The 18,472-nt window shown below is 32.6% G+C and overlaps 2 protein-coding genes across 3 annotated transcripts in view; one reads left to right on the plus strand and one right to left on the minus strand.

The window, feature by feature from the left end:
• LOC130891227 (rotatin-like) overlaps positions 1 to 17,946 on the plus strand; it is a 36,258-nt gene extending 18,312 nt beyond the window's left edge. For both annotated transcript variants that reach the window (XM_057795841.1, XM_057795842.1), the window contains 12 exons: positions 1,452 to 1,702; positions 2,243 to 2,399; positions 2,455 to 2,630; positions 2,716 to 2,836; positions 2,894 to 3,104; positions 5,356 to 5,552; positions 14,453 to 14,671; positions 14,761 to 15,303; positions 15,689 to 15,928; positions 16,024 to 16,235; positions 16,570 to 16,840; positions 17,606 to 17,946. In XM_057795841.1, coding sequence (XP_057651824.1) covers positions 1,452 to 1,702; positions 2,243 to 2,399; positions 2,455 to 2,630; positions 2,716 to 2,836; positions 2,894 to 3,104; positions 5,356 to 5,552; positions 14,453 to 14,671; positions 14,761 to 15,303; positions 15,689 to 15,928; positions 16,024 to 16,235; positions 16,570 to 16,840; positions 17,606 to 17,874 — 2,867 coding nt within the window. In that variant the 3' untranslated portion in view covers positions 17,875 to 17,946. The remainder of the gene's footprint in view (positions 1 to 1,451; positions 1,703 to 2,242; positions 2,400 to 2,454; positions 2,631 to 2,715; positions 2,837 to 2,893; positions 3,105 to 5,355; positions 5,553 to 14,452; positions 14,672 to 14,760; positions 15,304 to 15,688; positions 15,929 to 16,023; positions 16,236 to 16,569; positions 16,841 to 17,605) is intronic.
• LOC130891229 (uncharacterized) lies at positions 5,589 to 12,253 on the minus strand. Its single transcript, XM_057795845.1, has 4 exons — positions 12,206 to 12,253; positions 9,952 to 10,110; positions 7,100 to 7,255; positions 5,589 to 5,877 (listed from the first exon to the last, which is right to left on the minus strand). Exons 1-4 carry the CDS (start codon positions 12,245 to 12,247, stop codon positions 5,719 to 5,721), a joined length of 516 nt encoding a protein of 171 aa, XP_057651828.1. The 5' UTR covers positions 12,248 to 12,253; the 3' UTR covers positions 5,589 to 5,718.
• Positions 17,947 to 18,472: the final 526 nt, after the last annotated feature.

Raw genomic sequence — 18,472 nt, forward strand, 5'->3', positions numbered from 1 at the left:
CTCCTTCCCACGTTATCTAAGGCTTTTATCATTTTTGTTTAAATATAAAATAGTTACTACTCATCAATTTGGGTTTTTAAGTAACAAATGCACAAATGATGCTATATTCTCCCTCCTAAATAATGTCTACTCTAGCCTAGGACTATTCTAGTGACCTAATCTCCCTTAAATCAGGGTGCGATTCTAATTTTCTCTGTCTCAACGTTTCTAAAATTAAAGTTTTATCATATAAAAATACATTGCTGTCTTGTTTATTAAATAACACCACCATTAACGTCGTTGAATCTGTAAAATTTTTAGGGCTGGTTGTGGACAATTCCTTGAAATGCGAGTTACACATTATCGCCTTATCTAAAAAAGTTTCTCCTGTTTTGCGCTGAGATCAGTTTCCAAAGAACTGAACTTGCCCACCTCCTTAACAATTTATTATGCCTTTATTGAATCGCATCTCCGATATGCCATTTCCTTCTGGGGGTACGTGTGGTGCGACTCAATTTGAGCGAATCTTTAAACTACAAAAGAGTGCTGTAAGATATTTACTCGGACTAAACAGCAGAGCTCACTGCAGGGACTTTTTCAAAAGATTAAAAATTCTGAGTATTTCTTGCTTATTCATCTTTGAATCCGTTTGCCTAATTCGTAAGCTTCTCTAATTTCAGAAAGATCGTTGCACGGCTATCCACTTAGGAACGACCTTTATCTACCTACTACACGTTCAGACTTAGTTAAGGGCTCAATATTTTATAATGACAAAAAATGCACCATCACTTAGAAATGTACCTTCAATCATACAGTTACCAAGCGTACCAGCAATCAAATGTCATCTTTTTAGATGACATGTGGACTGATGTCCAATAGCTGATTTGTACTCCTTGGTGTTTTCTGATCTGAGCTTGTTCATAAGTAGAATATTTTCTCCAGAAATATGTCATTTATTCATTTTCTCACATATATTGGCATCTTCTGAATCAATTGTTCTTCAGTTATATATCTGTCAGCACGACTATTAATAATGCAGATTTTTAGAAAATATTTTAATTTGCCTTCTTTTATGTGAAACACTCATTTTTTAGGAGGCAAACGTTTAGACACCACAACACAGTAGAAATGGCTACTGGACGCGTATAAATGATGCGATCCAGTGCCAGTGAGCTGCCGGAATCCAGTGATGCTGATGCCAGCTACTGTATTAATGTAAATCAACCTCAATGTAGTGCTGTATTTCAAATTATTTTTCTGTACTTTTCTTCGAATTTGATATTCGCTTCTCTTGTTCCCAATTATTAATATATTAAGTTTTAAAGATAAAGTGAAAAGTGAAAGAAAGAAAAAAAATAATATTAGAATTATCCTATGATCTTGGAGGAGCCACTTTATACTTAATATATTTAGCACAACTCTGTATATTGCACAGTTTTAGATAAAATTGAAATAATATATTTAAATTTTAGCTTATTTGGATTCATTGTTGTCATGCTTGGCTCACTTGACAGCTTCTTTAGGTTGGAGTGATAGTAGACCGAATGCTACTCCTAAAGAACCTATTCCTCAAATGATTATAAGTCTTTGTGATTTAGTAAAAGCATTTCATTCTGGAAAAGGTCCCACTGCTGCTGTATCGGTTATGGGTTTGAGCATAACGAGGCACGTCGTCTTAGTGCTAAATCATATTTTGGCTGAAATAAAAAATGCAAAAATTAAAGTAAGTGGCTAGAATAAAACAGTAAATATACAGCATTGAATATGAATCAGAATAGACTGGCGATGAAATTATAAAACCGTATAGAAATGTCAGTTATTGTTCAGAGACAAGGTTTGGATATAGATAAATATTTTCCATGTAGAATTTTGGAGTCTTGCTAAGGAAAAAATTCTTCATCATAGCACACACAACACATATCAGTTATATTTAGTTGGTTATATGCTCTGAATTAATTTTATTAATTATGCGAAATTTGCATGTTGCTTAATGGTATTTCTACCAAATAATAAGTCTTCAAATGCATTTATTGTGTGTTTAGAATACATCTTTATTTGAAATTACTTCTGAACAAGAACATTATAATAAAAATCTTACAAACATTCAATTTAAGTTAAATGAAGTTTACTTTTCCAAAGTTAATTGTAGAATTCAAATATTTAGCCTCCAGATTTAGTGCCATATTCTCATTTGCCTTGAATTAATTATACTTTTTTGTGTCATAAACTGCTATCGTTATATAACTGTTAATATATTTTTCAGGAATGGGAACCTTGTTTTTTTGACGATATAGATGACAGCCCTTTGTACAGTTTTGTAGCATTATGGGCGAGCAGAGATATAGTTTTAAGAGCAGCTTCCCTGCAGCTATTTGCAGGTTTAACATCTTCACCTAGAGCTGCTATAGAAGTGGTTCACGGTAAAATATAATTAATATAAAACTATTACATTTGTAATTACATTTTTTTGTTTAGGACTGACAGTTGACAGCTACTCTATTTGGGATTTAGCTCTTAAAGTGCTTACTGATCATACAGAAGCTAGTGCAGTTAGAGAAAATGCAGCAGAGTTGCTTGCAAATTTAACGTCACATTCTTGTCCTTTGGGCTCAGATAAATCGAACGCTACATGTAATTATGCTTTAAAAAAGGTGATCCCGCTGTTATTTTTTACTTACAGTGCTTAATATTTTTACTCAATCAAACTATCAATAACTTCCACAATTTACATTTCAGAGTACTAGTATGACATTGCTAAATTTAATTGATGAATACAACTTTTATGATAACACAGAAATAATACTGAACGATCTATTCACCATGAATCTACCAAGTAGAAGATTCAAAAATGTAGAGAGTAAGTGTATTACATATTATTTGTTTCAATAATAGTATTTACTGTGATGTTTTACAGAAATTCACATGCAGAGAAATAATTCTGACACAGAACAATCGTGGACGACTAGTTCTTGTGACACCAATATTATCAGGAATTTCGTTGATACCATAACCACTCCCAGTCTAGTTACATCATTGTGTCATTTTTTGTATAACTGTATAGCACTCGATTCCGAATCGGTGACGCAAAAAATTCAAGAGCAGGGCCTTACAAAGTTGTTATTTAGGTACAGAATACTGAATTCGAAATATGTTTTAGATGTTAAAGGAGTTGAAATATATCAGTATGGGGGGAAAATCACATAACTTGTATTTATTATATATAATGTCTCAATTAGAATTTCTGGAAAAATTGGTGATATTTATACTAAATACAATGTTTATTACAACTATACCAACACTCACAATAACACTGTATTTTACAGAATCATATCTGTGCTCATATTTGTGTCATAAAAAAATTTTTTTTTTATATTTGTATATATTTATATACCACTCTTGTGGTTTCTAATCTGTCACTCAACTATGTCTTGAATAATTCAGTTGATTAAATTTACTATCTTCTGGGTAAATATTGTATCTTAATTCTTATTATTAACTTTAAAATCCAATATTTGATTTTAACGTGTTGAGGTGTTGTTGTTTCCTAAAATCCGGAAACTATTGCTTTAAAACAGTTCCAACTCGCTTTTTGAGTACGATTCAGTAACTTTGGAAATTCTTTATCGGCAAAAATTTGTCTAATTTGCGGATCAACAAAAACCCCAACTTTAACCTTTACTTCTGATAACTTAGGAAAAAACTTTATCAAGAATCCAAAAGCTTCAGACGTTTGATTGATCTTTTTAACAAATTGTTTTATTAACCCTAGTTTAATCTGCAGAGGTGCGGTATTAACACTTTTTCCGCTTCAGCAATCGAATCATATTAAACGTTTTATTTTCCAACACAAAATTCTGTTCTTACAAGCCATGACCGTTGAATATATAATATGGTGTTTTGGTGGTTCTGATGTAGGTAAAAATTCCTTATCAGAATTACTTCTGCTAGAACTAAGAGATGAGCTACCTTTTCCCCTACGTCTTTTACTTGAATTTACAATGCAAAAGTAGCAGTCACGGATGTGGTCTTTCGGTTGTCGCCATATTCTTGGTATTCCAAATTTCATAGACTTTTTCTTACCTCGATACCAACTTGAAATGGAGAAATAAAAAGTAATGTCTATCAGATTTGGTTTAATGATAAATTAAAAATTACTTACCTTCCAAACACCTTTTACAATAACTTCAATCAACATGTGGATCCCTTGATTTGTCTTCCGAACTAGACTGTCAAAATATGCTTGGTAGGCTTCACAGAGAACGTGAGATGTCTTTAATTCATATTTTATATCTCGAAGTTCAATAAATTGACCAAATATAGAAAAAAATGCGTCAGCATTTTGACATTTTCTATATATGTATAAAATATCTGATGGTTGTTTATCACCAGTGTGCCATCTGGAGGCACCCTACTCTGATCTCGCAGTATTTTTAAATGTATTATAACTGAAATTTATAAAAAAAATTGATAATGAGTATTATTTCTATAACTATTACAAAAGCAAACTGTATATCAAAAAAATATCTCATGTGTTAAATTTGATTGATGTTAAATACATATTCAGCATTATTTAGTTATACAGCTATGCTGACCTTCAATCCTCACATAATGGTCTAGTGGTTATGGAGGGTAGAGGTAAGGAGAACCGTCTTGTATGGGGGATTAGTTGAAAAAGTGTCGCCAAAATAGCGCTAGTGTAGCAAGTGGAAATAATATGAATTTAGCAGTTATACATTTTATGTACAATTTTGGAATGAATTTGTATATTAATAGTTTCTTTAAAATAGTTATGACTGTCAAAAAGAAGTGAATTTACTATCCTACTCTTATAGTTTGTGGCGCTCTTTTTAAAATTCTTCCACTTGCTACTATAGTGCCACCTTAATTTGCTTCTTTTCAACAGACACTTTTCGATACTCCTTACCTCTACACTCCATACTAGTGGTATATCAAACATCGCAGGTTTGAATGACAATGAAACGATTCATAATAACACAGAATATATCAGAATTTAACAATTGTGAAATCTTTCACATTCGGTTTAAATATTTAAATGGTGTATATGTAAGGGTTGCTATAGTGGTAGTAAACAGTGTCCATTATAGGACTTAGGATAAGTCAAAGCTAACAGTAAATCTGATGTGTATAGACAAATATTCTATAACTAAATTGGGATTTTTGGAACCGTTTGGTGATATCCATACTGAACACAACAAACTTAGTCTGTCAGTTAACCTTTAGTTTCTGAAGACGATAACTTGGTTTTCGAAACTCTCGTTAAACAGTGTAATTGTAAATGTTGGTTTAGTTATATACAATGTGTTCAGTATAATGATTTGTATATTGCGGAATTTATGATAATAAAATCTTTTTTAGAGCGTTACATGATACAAATATAAACATTACAAACACCAGGGAGCTTTCTTTGTATTGTGACTTATTAGATATGGATACTACTATATGTTGTGTATTATCAAGACTGGCGAGTACAAATTCAACTTGTTTGGGTACAATACTACATACTAAAGACTGTTTGAATTTGTTATTGTCACTTCTAAATCCAAGATTGTACCGTAAGTATGATTTTACCAATGCTACAACATATTTGTACAGCTTGTTCATTTTTCGGTTGAAAGTTTGACTGATGGAAGAGTGCGGGACGATAATAAACAATTTTTTTTTCAATACCTTTTAATCATATTTTAATAAGAACATACATGCAACAAAGTTTGTTTTGCATTATTTCTCTACTGTAAATTCGACCTCATAACATCCGATACGTTTTTTATCATCATCTTTTGCAAAAAATTCAGACTTCATCTTGTTTTTTCCAGGTGGAAATTCTTTGTACTTAAACTGTTCAAAATCTAACGGATAGTTTTTGACCTCATATTTGCCCTAAAAATTTAGATTTGTATAATTCTAGTGAATAAAATCGAATTGAAAAATTGAAGAAGAGATTAGTAAAATATATTTTTAATTTCTATAATATATATATATATATATATATATATATATATATATATATATATATATATATATATATATATGTGTGTGTGTGTGTGTGTGTGTGTATGGATGTTGGATGTTATGTATATTAGGGTATCATGTACACCAGTGATTCTCAAAGTGGTCCAGGTGCATCCCTAGAGGTCTAAGGGAAGCTCTACAACAGGAGGGTGCTTGAATTTCCATAGTTAGTTCTGATTTTTTGAAGGTATAAATGTATCAAAAAAATTGAGTAATAACTATTTTGAAAGATGCTTACGAGGAAAAAAATGCAGCAACTCTTGCCTTGATCTTCTTTGTCACGTCATTATCTTCAGTTATCTAGGCCCCAAGATATTTAAATTGGTGGTCCACAGGGAAGCTATGTTCTCCGACTTGGAATGTGGTTCTCCTCATGTACATGGTTTTCTGTTCATTGATTTTGAGTCGTCTTGCTTCAGCTGATCGCTCAAACTCCTTAACCGCTCCCGAAAGAGTCGAAGTGGCTCGTGCCATGATGTCAACATCGTCCTTATAGGCGAGGTGCTGTGTGAGCCTTTTGCAAATAGTTTCTTCGGGATTCGTTCAGATGATGAAATTGAACAGTGTTGTTTGTCGCAAGCCTGTGTTCACAGTAAAAACTGTGCCTAGAGGACCCTGTCTTCACTCTACCAGAGGCGTTCCTCATAATCATTTTACCCATACGCACCAGCTTCTTTTGGACGCCAAACACAACCAGGTCCTCATACAGCTGGTCTCTAAGGATACTGTCGTACGATTGGTGGAAGTCAATAAAGAGGCGGTGAAGATCGACATTGTACTTGTAGGTTTTCTCTTATCTTCTTTCTTGTAGATAGAGCAACTTCCCTCAAGTTTTTTCTTTCTGTTTTAGCATACACAATACTTTTTATTTAGAACTATAATTTTTAATGAACTTTGATTAGAAATATTAATCATATGTAATAAGGGCTTCGAAGTCTGTAGAATTTTATATAAAAAATTGAATCTACAGTTTTCATCAGTACTTTCAATTTTAAAGTGTCCCATTATATCAGACTCTTCCAAATTTTGATAATCTGAATATAATTTTGAATTAACTGCAGATTTATGTTTATGTAAATATAAACTTTACCTTCGGGTAGGGACAACCTTGTGTCAATCCGACAGTATTTTCCAAACTTTTTGCTAAATCTCCCATTATGTTTTCCACCATTATACAAACTGGATCTGTTTTGCTAATCATAGAGTGCCATCCATTTTCTACGTGCTTGTATAACGTTATTGTATTCTTAAAAAATTAAAAAATCAATGAACAGATATTCATCATTACCATCCTAATTTGAAAATATATTAAGTGATATAGTAATCCGAATGCTCAATGAAAATTATCTTAGTAATATATATTTATTAAGGAGGGGGGTCTCAAATAGATGATAAATATAAATGAAATTTCACTCGAATAGAGAATAATCACTTTCTATTCACCAACTTTAATAATGGATTGAAGCTCCACGATTATCTTATCTTATCTTTTATCATCTAAGCATGCTTATAAACATGTGATTAATATCCTCTAGGGGTATCTCATTATATTTCACTTCTACATAATGTCAAGAGTTTGAGGAGGATACTGTAACTTTCTTCCAATTATCTCCTATACATGTTTAATGAGGATAAACTCGGGGATCTTGAGGACCAAAATAAAAGATGAACTAGAACTTGGTGAATATTTTTCTGGTAATATCTTGTTGAACAATTAAATTTTGAAGTGTCCTGAAGTAAATAAGCAGATGAGGATCCAATTTCTTTTATCTATATCTATGTGCATTCATATTGCTTCAGATGAAGACTGTATATAACTCCAAGTAAAGTCACCTCACACGGTGGAGTTAAAAAGTAGCTAATTCAATGCTCTTCTTTTGTACCTTTAATATGCCGGCGCAATTTAACTTGAACCATTGAACTGTTCGGAAGGACTCGCGCAAACTGAGCTTTCTTCGTCATTAATTTCAACCTAGAGCTTTCCTTGCTGTAAAGGCGATGGAGAAACTGCTAGCTATCTCAATGATTCCAACTTCAGCCTCCTGGATAAAAGCAAATGGTGCACTCACGGAGAAAGTTTAACATTGAATGATGTTTCGAGAATAAGCGGGTGACCGTCCGCCGTACACAAAACGAGAAGAGTATACGAGGCAGGAAGCAGTCTGATTGTTCGGCTGAGTTTGCACCATTTCCGAAGATGATGCGTAAAAGGTTTCTTTGGATCGAACACCGTAAACCTAAGCGTACGTGACTTCTCGAGCTTCACAGAAAGAGGAGCAGGGAGGCCACATCCTCCGGCATCAACAACCTGACGTAGGCACCTTACGTAAGGCGACGATCTTGGCTTTCTTTTGTTCTAACCACTCGTCCTCTGCGGCTAGCTCTTCGTGTTCGGCTTTTTAAATATTTATTATCCACAATCGTTTATTCTACGAGTAATCCCTTGAAATAACAGCCCTGATTCCCGAAAACGCCTCTTGAACACACCGGCCAATAATTACAAGGTGTCTCAAAAGACGTTCTCATTAAAAAAAAAAGATTTAAGAAAGCTAAAGATTTATTTCTTGAAATCAATATCGTCCAAATGTGAACCGTTGCGCTTACTGCATTAATTTAATGAACCCTATGAAAGAAGAAGGTATTCTCCGTAATGGCTGCCATTTCGGGACGGATATTTTCTTTATCTGTGCCAGGAAAGACAGTTTATTAGCGTATTTAGATTCTACATAACCCTACGGGGAGAAGTCCATAGGTCTTAAATCGGAACTGTGTAGAGGCCAACTTAATGTCACCTCTCCTGGATATCAATTTGCCAGGAAAAATTTTCACGAACTTATGGCAGAGATCTATTGGACGTGTGTGAAATTGCTCCGTCCGTCCTACTGGAACCATGTTCTTTGGTTATATATATATATTAAAGTTTTTTAGTTCACGCACGAAGAAATCGTCTAATATATGCACATAATGCTGTGAATTCACTGTAACTTTGGGTCCCCTTTTAATCTTTGAAAATTTCTTCGCGCTGAAATCAACGGTCACTTAAGGCGAATATAAAGGCTTCCGATGTTTGTGTTTTGAATTGGTTGCACTCCAGTAGCGACCATTTGCTTCTTGACGTGTCCATTAAAATGAAGATCAGCTTCATCCGAAAAAAGATGTTGGTAAACGTTGGAAAGCGCTCAATCATCTGGTTAATTGAGTCAAGCCTCTGACCAACATCCTTATGGTTGAATTTTTACACCAACTGAATTTTGTAAAGGGCCAAGTAAGTGTAATATGCGAAGTAATTATGCTCTATGCACGTCTAAAGTTAGGCTTGTCACGAACAAAGTAGCGAGTAGCACTGTCTATGTTTTCGATCGTTGTAGAAGACCCTGAAGCCCGAATTTTGTTTTATCCAGTGTTGATTCGGTCATTTCAAACTTCATGACTCCTTTTCCAATCAATCGAGCGCCTGGCGCATCATTTAAGTGATGAATATTGCAGAATTGTCTACGCGCTACAGTCGCGAATTACCGTTTTTGTAAAACTCGCGCTCGTACAACACACGGTTTGCTCCTGATAAACGCTCCATAGAGCTCCCAAGAGGCAGGCTGTCGATTGGAATTCCTCACGCGCCCCTCCGAATAGTTGCGTTCACGCAATAAGCAATACAAAGGTAAACTTTCTTTTGAGACACCTTGTATTTGTATTTCTTCGCACTATAGTCCAGAAAAACTCTTGTGAATTCCTTGGCAACTTTTAAAACCAATGCAGTCGAATGAATCCTATATTTTAATAATTGGAGAAAAACAGAAATTTTCAATTGATAAATAAAATATATATAGTTAAAATTCTACTCGTGTATTTGTGATAAATGTGAAGTATCTTTGAAATAATACAATATTCACTGTGTGTTTGGGCTACTTTATCATTAACTAAATTTTTCACATTGTTATTTACCTGGATATCATTATTCATATCAATTTTAGTGTCAAGGAGTCCATATTCTAATATTTGTTTGTCTCCATCGTTTTTAACATTTATATCGAACGTAATGAGCTGTTCTTCTTTGTCGCATAACTCAAAGTTATCTATGTGTATATGGAAGCCCTCACTTAACTGGAAAAAATTGCCGATTTTTTTATACAAAGTTTTGTAGTTCACTTTCGAAGACTTTGATCAATAACTATTACACAGTATTCTTGCTTTTCCCCTTCGGAAAATCTAAAGCACTTTTTCAATTGCTATAAACTTTATAATAAAGGTAAGTAGTGAAATTGTAAATTCAAGAACATTTTGTGTTCCAAATATGAAAAAAAATTATTTGCATTACTTCTGCAACAAACTTAAATCTAGATGTTAATATTACATTGTAAACTGAAATATAACTTACAAAGTTTTATGTAGTGAAATTATTATTGAAAATCAAAACAAGTACAAAGAAAAGATTGCTTGCGGTGTTCTTTTAGCTTTTCAGCCTCTCTCCACGTGAACAAGCCTTATTTTTGTTCACGTCAGTTCTCAATTCCTATACTTTCTAGATGTTTTCTACATGCTTCTATCCATTTTTTCCATGCACGCCCTCTTTTCCTTTTTGCTATTAATCCCCTTAATAAGGATATTTTCACCCAACTATCCTCGTCCATTCTGGCTATATGCCCCATCCAACGAAGCTTTTTGCTCTAACCACATATCCCATTTTAGCTTGACCATACAGTGCTTTGATGTCTGCGTTCGTTCTTCTCCTCCACACGTTTGGTCTTGCACTCCTCCAAAGATTCTTCTTAATACCTTTCTCTCCCATATATTTTTTTTGTTTTCTTCTCTTTTGTTCATGGTCCAGCACTCGCTGTCATATAGTACTGTTGGTTTTATAAGTGTCTTATAAATGCGTAACTTGGCGGCTCTTGAAAAATCTTATTATCTCAATCGTCCACCTAGGGCTTCAACTGTCTTGTTCCCTCTCTCCAATCTTTTGTCGATTTCCCTGGCTTCATCTCCTCTGTTTGTCACTGACACTCCCAGGTATTCCAACTCCTGGACTTTATCAAATCTATACTTCCTATTTTGCTCTGTCGTCACTTTTAATTGGCTGGAGTTGTTCAAATCCCATCTCGATATAATATTTGGTCTTTTTTAATTATGTGTAGTCCATATTCTTTTCTTTTCAGAGAGTAGAAACATTTTTAGCTCTACTTATAAGTAGATCATCTACGAAGGAAGGTTTTGTTGTAAATTATCCCCTGGGTTCGGATGTCATTACTTCTCCGGATCACATCTAGTAAAAGGTTGAAGAGCACTGTTGATAGTGGGTCTTCTTACTCTAAACCTCTTGTTGTTTCAAAATTTTCCTAAAGGCTTCCTTCGACAACTTCATTATCGGTGTTATTCACCAAATGTAGTATTTTCTTAGGTATTTCGAGTGTTGCTAGAGCCTGGAACAAATGGGAACGACATTCGCAGAGTAGATACTATGCTACCGCATCGTGGACAACATATTACTCTAGTAATAGTGGAGATGTTTCCGTTTATTTCTATCTTTACTATACTTTGTTGTACCATCGCCTAAGTCCATTTGAAAATGGGGATTTCCACCTCCCGTTCATCTAATACACTGTTGATAGATCAATATGAAGTGTCAATCCGGCCTCTATATCAATGAGGACTTCTAGAGCAATATCTTTGCTATCAATAGCCTTTTCTATGTAGTTAAGAGTACTTGTAGGGGACTTGTCTTTTTGATAAGCGATATTTGAGCCTTTTTCGGTAACATTGTGTTTTTTATTGTTTTTCATATTTATTTTTATTTTTTTGGAACTATCTTCAAGTTTATTTTTGGAATATTCGTTTGATTTTTTTCTCTTGATACCTAGTCATTATGGCATAAAGGTCTAACAAGTTTTTAATCTGAATTATTTTTGAAATATTTTATCACAGTATATATTTGTTATTCAATAAGTTACCGTTTGAATATTCTCATTTTTGTGAACTCGACGTACACTTCTCAACTTTTGTTTTGATACCGATGGATTTCGATGCTAATAAAAATATAGAAAAGGGAAATTCAGTGAAATATATTTTATTGAAATTTACATTGGTAGATTGTGATAAAGTCTAAAAGTTGTTATTAAAATTAGTCAAAAATGCATCAAAACATTTAAATAAAATATCCACTTATGAATTCTATTGGCATTAATAATATAATCAAACTTACCGTAATAACAAATAGCACTAGAAAATGTTTATTACTAGACATTATTTTAGGTATAGTTATTACAATTCCTGAAGCGACTGTTTTATACGGATTATATTGATCGGAAGTGCTGATATTAATGTGAATTTCCATTAAATTTTTATTGAAAAATTGCTTTTGAATTTATATTTGTGTCCTTCACATTCAAAATTTAATAAAATAAGCCTATTCCTGTTTCGGCATAAATTGAAAATAGATTATTACAAAAATTTTGAGACCGGAAATAAGAAGATTTAATTAGACTTGATGTGCAACCCAGTCATTATACTATACAGTGTGTCGATAAAGTGACCCACAAATTTATCATACACTCAATTATACACATTATAATGAAAAAATTCAGACACAATTCGATTTTTCAATTCAATTTGCAATTTTCTATAAGAATATGATACAAGCATTGGAGAATCTAGAATTTAATTTTGGGGAAGGCTGAAGGCATGTAAACATTATACAAAGTATTAAAGCGTTAACGGATATCATACAATTGAAGACGTAATAGTGGAGTTAGGTCATTCTTGCTATTGATTATAATTTACTTTCAATTTAAAACTCATTATATTTGTATAAAATTTGCATTCTTATAAAAAAATTCTTAACCGTAGATCCGCCACTGGGTACAAGGTCAATAACCTTCATATGATGAGGTTAGAATTATCCAAAAAATGTGTCAGAAGTTCATTTAAATTGGTATGGAATAGACCAAAACTCAACAGTGACTATTAAATAATTTATCTTTGCCATTTTGTACCAAAGCGGGTGGAGTTCTCCATGTTCTGCTGGATTTGGGCGTGATAGTAGTAATTGCAAAAAAGAACTGCTACTCTTTCACAGTTCATAAAAGTTGCTGGAACCTCTTTCTTTACAAGTCTAACATCTTACTGCTACATGCATTCGAGGGCAACAAATGTACTCATTAGCCAAGATTCCATCTTTAAGTTAACATGAAAGGAAGATGATTTCTCAGTTAATGTTTTGTTTGAAACTATTTCTTACTGTGATATGTTAACTGCTAAATGGTGTTCAGAAAGGTGCAATTTCATGTTGATGCTCGACGCCTCCTTAAAGCTTCTAATGAGGTTACGTGGTGCAATTTTGAATGGAACGTTATTATAAATTGATGCAGCGTCAAAACTAAATATTGTTTAGCTTTATAAAGATCTTAACCTATATTATCAGCTGTTTACTAGGGTTATGAAAAGTGGAATGAACTACTAGCTAAATATTTTCAGTATTTTATCATTAACTTTAACGATATGAAATCTAAGTTAATTAATTAAGCTAAGAATTTAACTGAGCAATTATTGAATCAATCATCTATTGACAAAGCATTGGAAAAGAAAGTAGATAGGGGTAAAACTGGGACAACCTACTGGAGCAGATATTCTCCTGGGACACTATAACCAGAGAAGATCTGCTGAAAGTATCAGCCTAAGTAAAAACAGCCTACGAATACTAACAGAAGTCCTATCGGGGTACAGTAACAGTTAAACCTACCACTTGTAAAAAATACTGAACACACTGTTTACACTACCACTACATCAACACTCACAATTACACTTTCTGAACTTTTTAACCAAGTTGTCTTCAGAGACTGAAGGTAAACCGAAAACTAACAACTTGACTAACATGTTTTATACTGAATTGTCCCACCAATACAGCTTCCCCGGTGAAAATTAATTCCAGCGAGGAAAAACTCCTTGGCGATATTCTTCACATTTATTACTTGACTACTAAACTATACAGTCGGCTATCAGGATTTGGCACTTTGTCCTTATTTAAGCTTTTCTTACATTTAGCAGTTTCAACGCTTTCAAATGCATCCTACAATTTATTATTGGATACATTTTTTAACAATTTTACATTATTAACATTTATATAATGATTATGACTGAAATTAATTTTCCTGGGAGAAATTGTATTGGTGGAAAAATTCAATATATAAAAGGTAATTCAAGATATTAGGTTTTAGTTTACCTTTAATCTCTGAAGACGATAACTTGGTTATCGAAACGCACGTCAGACAGTGTAATTGTGAGCGTTGGTTTAGTGGTGGTGTAAACAGTGCATTCAGTATGAATATCGCTAACTGTTCCAGAATTTCCTACTTCCTAGTAAAAAAGATCAGGAAATCATCAGGATTGTTTAAGATTAAGATCAACAAAAAGCTAATAAATATTCTTTATATTAACATTGTTTTTTTTTCAGACATGAATTTCCCGCAATTAATTTATCTCAGAAATAGATTATGGACATCCATATTCAATTTACTGATTGTTTTGGTAGAATGCAGCGGAGAATCGAGTGAAAAATCGACTGGTAGATCTATAGAAGTTATTAATATTTTTACAGACACAATTGCTGATTTAGGCAACGGGCCATTTTTTGAAACCATCTGCGAGTCAATCAGTACTTTAGGATCACACGGTATATTTTGTATAACCTAAAAATTACATGAAATATACTATTTATTAAAGAATTGAAATATTACATATATTAGTGTGACCTCTTTTTAGATCTTCAAAAATCTGCGTTGAATTTATTAACCTGCCTGTTAAGGATCGAAGCTTATAGATTTTTTGAATTTGCCAACCTTACTGAAACAGATTCAGATACATCCATTCGACATTTACTTGATTCGGTTCAAACATCAAGAACCATCGTTATATCAAATAATTCTAACAAAGACTTAACGAAAAATTCGAAAAAATCATTGGAAACATATAAACTAAATCTTTTAGAAGAAATTTATTACGAAAAAGTATTTCCAATTCCCGAAAATAATATTAATGACGAGATAGAAGTTAGTATTGTAGATAATCCTAACGAAGGACTTACTTTAGGTGCTGAATTATGTAAAATTTTGTTATATCTCTATGACATTTGTGATTTGAAAGAAAACGATGTAATCAACAGTAAAAAATCGATTGTAACTAAAGCTTTATCCACTCTATTAAGTATTTCCAAAGAAGCAAAAAAATTTGCCTTAGAAAAAGGAATGGTTGTTGTTATACTAAAATCTTTACGAAACCATCACATACGATTAGGATTAGAATCAGGTATGTTGAAATATACAAAACATATTCTTTAATATTTACTAATTTTTTAAATTGAAATTTAATTTATAATTATACCCTGTAATACTAATACTAACATTAGTATTACACAAGGTATTGAATTTGATACAATTTAGTTATAACTTTTTGAATACCTTATATAACAGATTACAACTTCATATTGTTGTGAAGGGTAATTTGAAATAATATACAGTGATTCGTTGAAAAATTTGATAGGTTCTTCGCAGATAATTCTAAAATCTGAAATTTGAAGCTCACTATTTACTATATGTGTGAACAATTTTTTTGCTTTTCCTCTAATAAACGCACAATACTTGATCATACTGTATATGGAAATACAGGTGTAATAAATGTTACTAACTTTTAGTTGAATGTTTACGAAGAGTTGCAGATAGGAAGAGACTTTGTCCTTTACTAAAAGAACTAGAAGATTCAATATGTCTACTTACCAATTTTATGATAGACTATGAACCAGTTAAGGTCGAAGCAGCTTCTTTGAATTTGGCAGACGTGGTGCATAAATTATGGATTTGGTTTTTGGTTCAGAATGGAATGCTGCTTAGGGTATTAAAAATGATTTGCACTTTTACAACGAATTGTGATATTGGTAAGTATTTTTTAAATTCGTGTTGAGTTAGATATACTATAAAGAAATACCATTAAATTTTAAAACCTTATATAAATCAATTTATGAATTTCCAGCATGTCAATCATTGCCTCTAACAAGTCCTGTTGCTGGTGGCGGTCCTAGAAAATCACCCGGAACTGTATCACTACTTCATGCGATAATGGGATTGATAAATCGAGAAATGGATCAGATTAGTAAAAGTCATGATAGGAACATTTTAGAATTGTCTTTTAATATACTACATAATTCCTGTCAGTCACTGGAATGTCGCGTTTTAATATCTAAAGTAATTATATTTTTTATCAGCTTGATATATATTTTAAATTCTTGAAATTGAACTGCGATTTCCTTACACACGATTGATAATACTGAATACACTGTTTACACCACCACTTACGATTACACTGTCTGACGCGCGTATTAATAAACAAGTTATCGTCTTCAGAGACCGAAGATTACGTTAGGTTACCTTCAGTCTCTGAAGACGATAACTTGGTAGTATGAATATCACCAACGATTCCAGACATTCCAACACAGTTGGTAATATTTTGAACTACTCATCCACTTAAATTGTTCAGGAGACAACTTATCTAATATTTATTTCAATTTTTTTGTTTCAGAGTAATCTATTCCAGAGTATTTCTCGGTTACATCCGGCAATCACAAAACGCCAAACACCTTGGGAACATATTGAATTAATATGGTTAGATTTTCTGCAAACTTTTACTGCTCACCCCGAAGGACAAGCTTCAATAGCCAAAATTCCAGATGTGTTGGAATTAATTTTAACATTGACGAATAGTTCAAAAATGAAAAATAAATTAATGGCTTTGTTGGTGTTGAGAAATTTGGCTTTTTATCAACCAAATAAAGCAAGATTGTTAGGATCAGGTGAATATTTACCATTTGAAAATATAGGTTATAATACAATTCACCAGTAGTGTGAATATATGCTCTTCATTGAACTATCAATTGAGATTTAATTAAGCATTTCTTTTTTTGTACTGGCTTTTCAGTCAAACCTTATTTCCTTATTATTCAATATATTATATGCAGACCATTTAGGTCCATAGCCTTATAATTTCTCTCTTCTTCTTTCAGTCCATTGATTATTCTGTCCAAGTCTGGATGTTTTTCTCTCTAAGGTCTTCTACCACTACTTCCCTCCACCGTTTTTTTTGGTTTTCCTCTTGCCGTCTGCTATCTTCCATGCAACTCGTTTCAGGAGTCTTCGTTGTCCATTCGTTCTAAGTGACTTTGCCATTGTACCCTTCTTGACTTTATAAACGCGCTGATTGGTGACACATTGAAAAGTGTGTAAATTTCATGGTTTGATCTTCTCTCCCATCCTAACTCTGTCTTCTTCCCTCCAAAAATTCTTCTTAGTATTTTACTCTCCCAGATTTCCAATTTCGGTTTATTTTTACTCATCACTTTCCAGGTTTCTCAGGCGTATGTCAGGATGGGTCTCAAAATTGTCTTATAAATTCGATCTTTCGATGTTAATATTCCTCTAAGGATGCCTGCACAGCTGTTATTTCGATTTCCTTTTCTTCTTGGCATTTATTACCTAGTAGCCTATCTCTTCTGCTTCTGTTATCAGCTTTTTACTTTAAATTCAATACCTATTAAAAATTGTTTTTCTTTGTTTTTCAGCTGAATTCTTAAATGTTCTATTGACCAAACTATCACATGGATCCGATCAAGAGAAAAATACAGTCGTTATTATAATGTGGGCATTAGCTGCCAACAGTCAAAAAGCTAAAATAATTTTAAAATCCGTACATTTGGACGACAAACTTCAAAACGTAATAAAACATTTTCAGTTGCTGAAAACTAAAGAGTCAGTTTTAAATGCTGAGGATATAGATAGAATGTTTTACGTGTTAGGAGTGTTAAGAGACAATAACGATAAAATAAGGTGATATTTATATTAGTACAATCAAATGAATATATCTTTTTTATTTTTTATATTTTAAATAAATTTGAATTTTTTATATTTGTTTTTTTTAACATTGTAAATGTAACCCTAGAGTCCCAAAAATATTTTTAATTGCTTTCAAAATACTGAAATTCAGTTGGATAATTACAATTCAAAATTATAAACCATTTTTTCCAGATTTCAATTCACCAGATCTTAGTATCTCTATTGGGTGTTGTAATGTATATAGAATTCCTACTTCCCCATTTGCTTTCAAAATTAATATCTAAGATATATTTCGGAAATACTATTGCATTTGAATTTGGAGAGAATAATTGGTATGGAACTTAATTAATTGGAACCATTACCAAAAATTCAAAAGAAGAGGCTTTATTAACACATAATCTCCATAACTTGTCAACATTTATATCTATACCAGTTATTATCAAAGTGAGCTCTTCCACCCCAGGAGGAGAAGAGAAATGTTTAATTGAAAGTTAAAATCAAAAATTTTTAACAATAATTCGGATACAAAATAAGGTACATCCCATTAAAATGGTTTCTTTTTCAATTTTTTTTGTATATCCTACTCTGAATATAAT

The sequence above is a fragment of the Diorhabda carinulata genome, chromosome 3 (assembly GCF_026250575.1).
Source record: "Diorhabda carinulata isolate Delta chromosome 3, icDioCari1.1, whole genome shotgun sequence".
NCBI lineage: Eukaryota > Metazoa > Arthropoda > Insecta > Coleoptera > Chrysomelidae > Diorhabda > Diorhabda carinulata.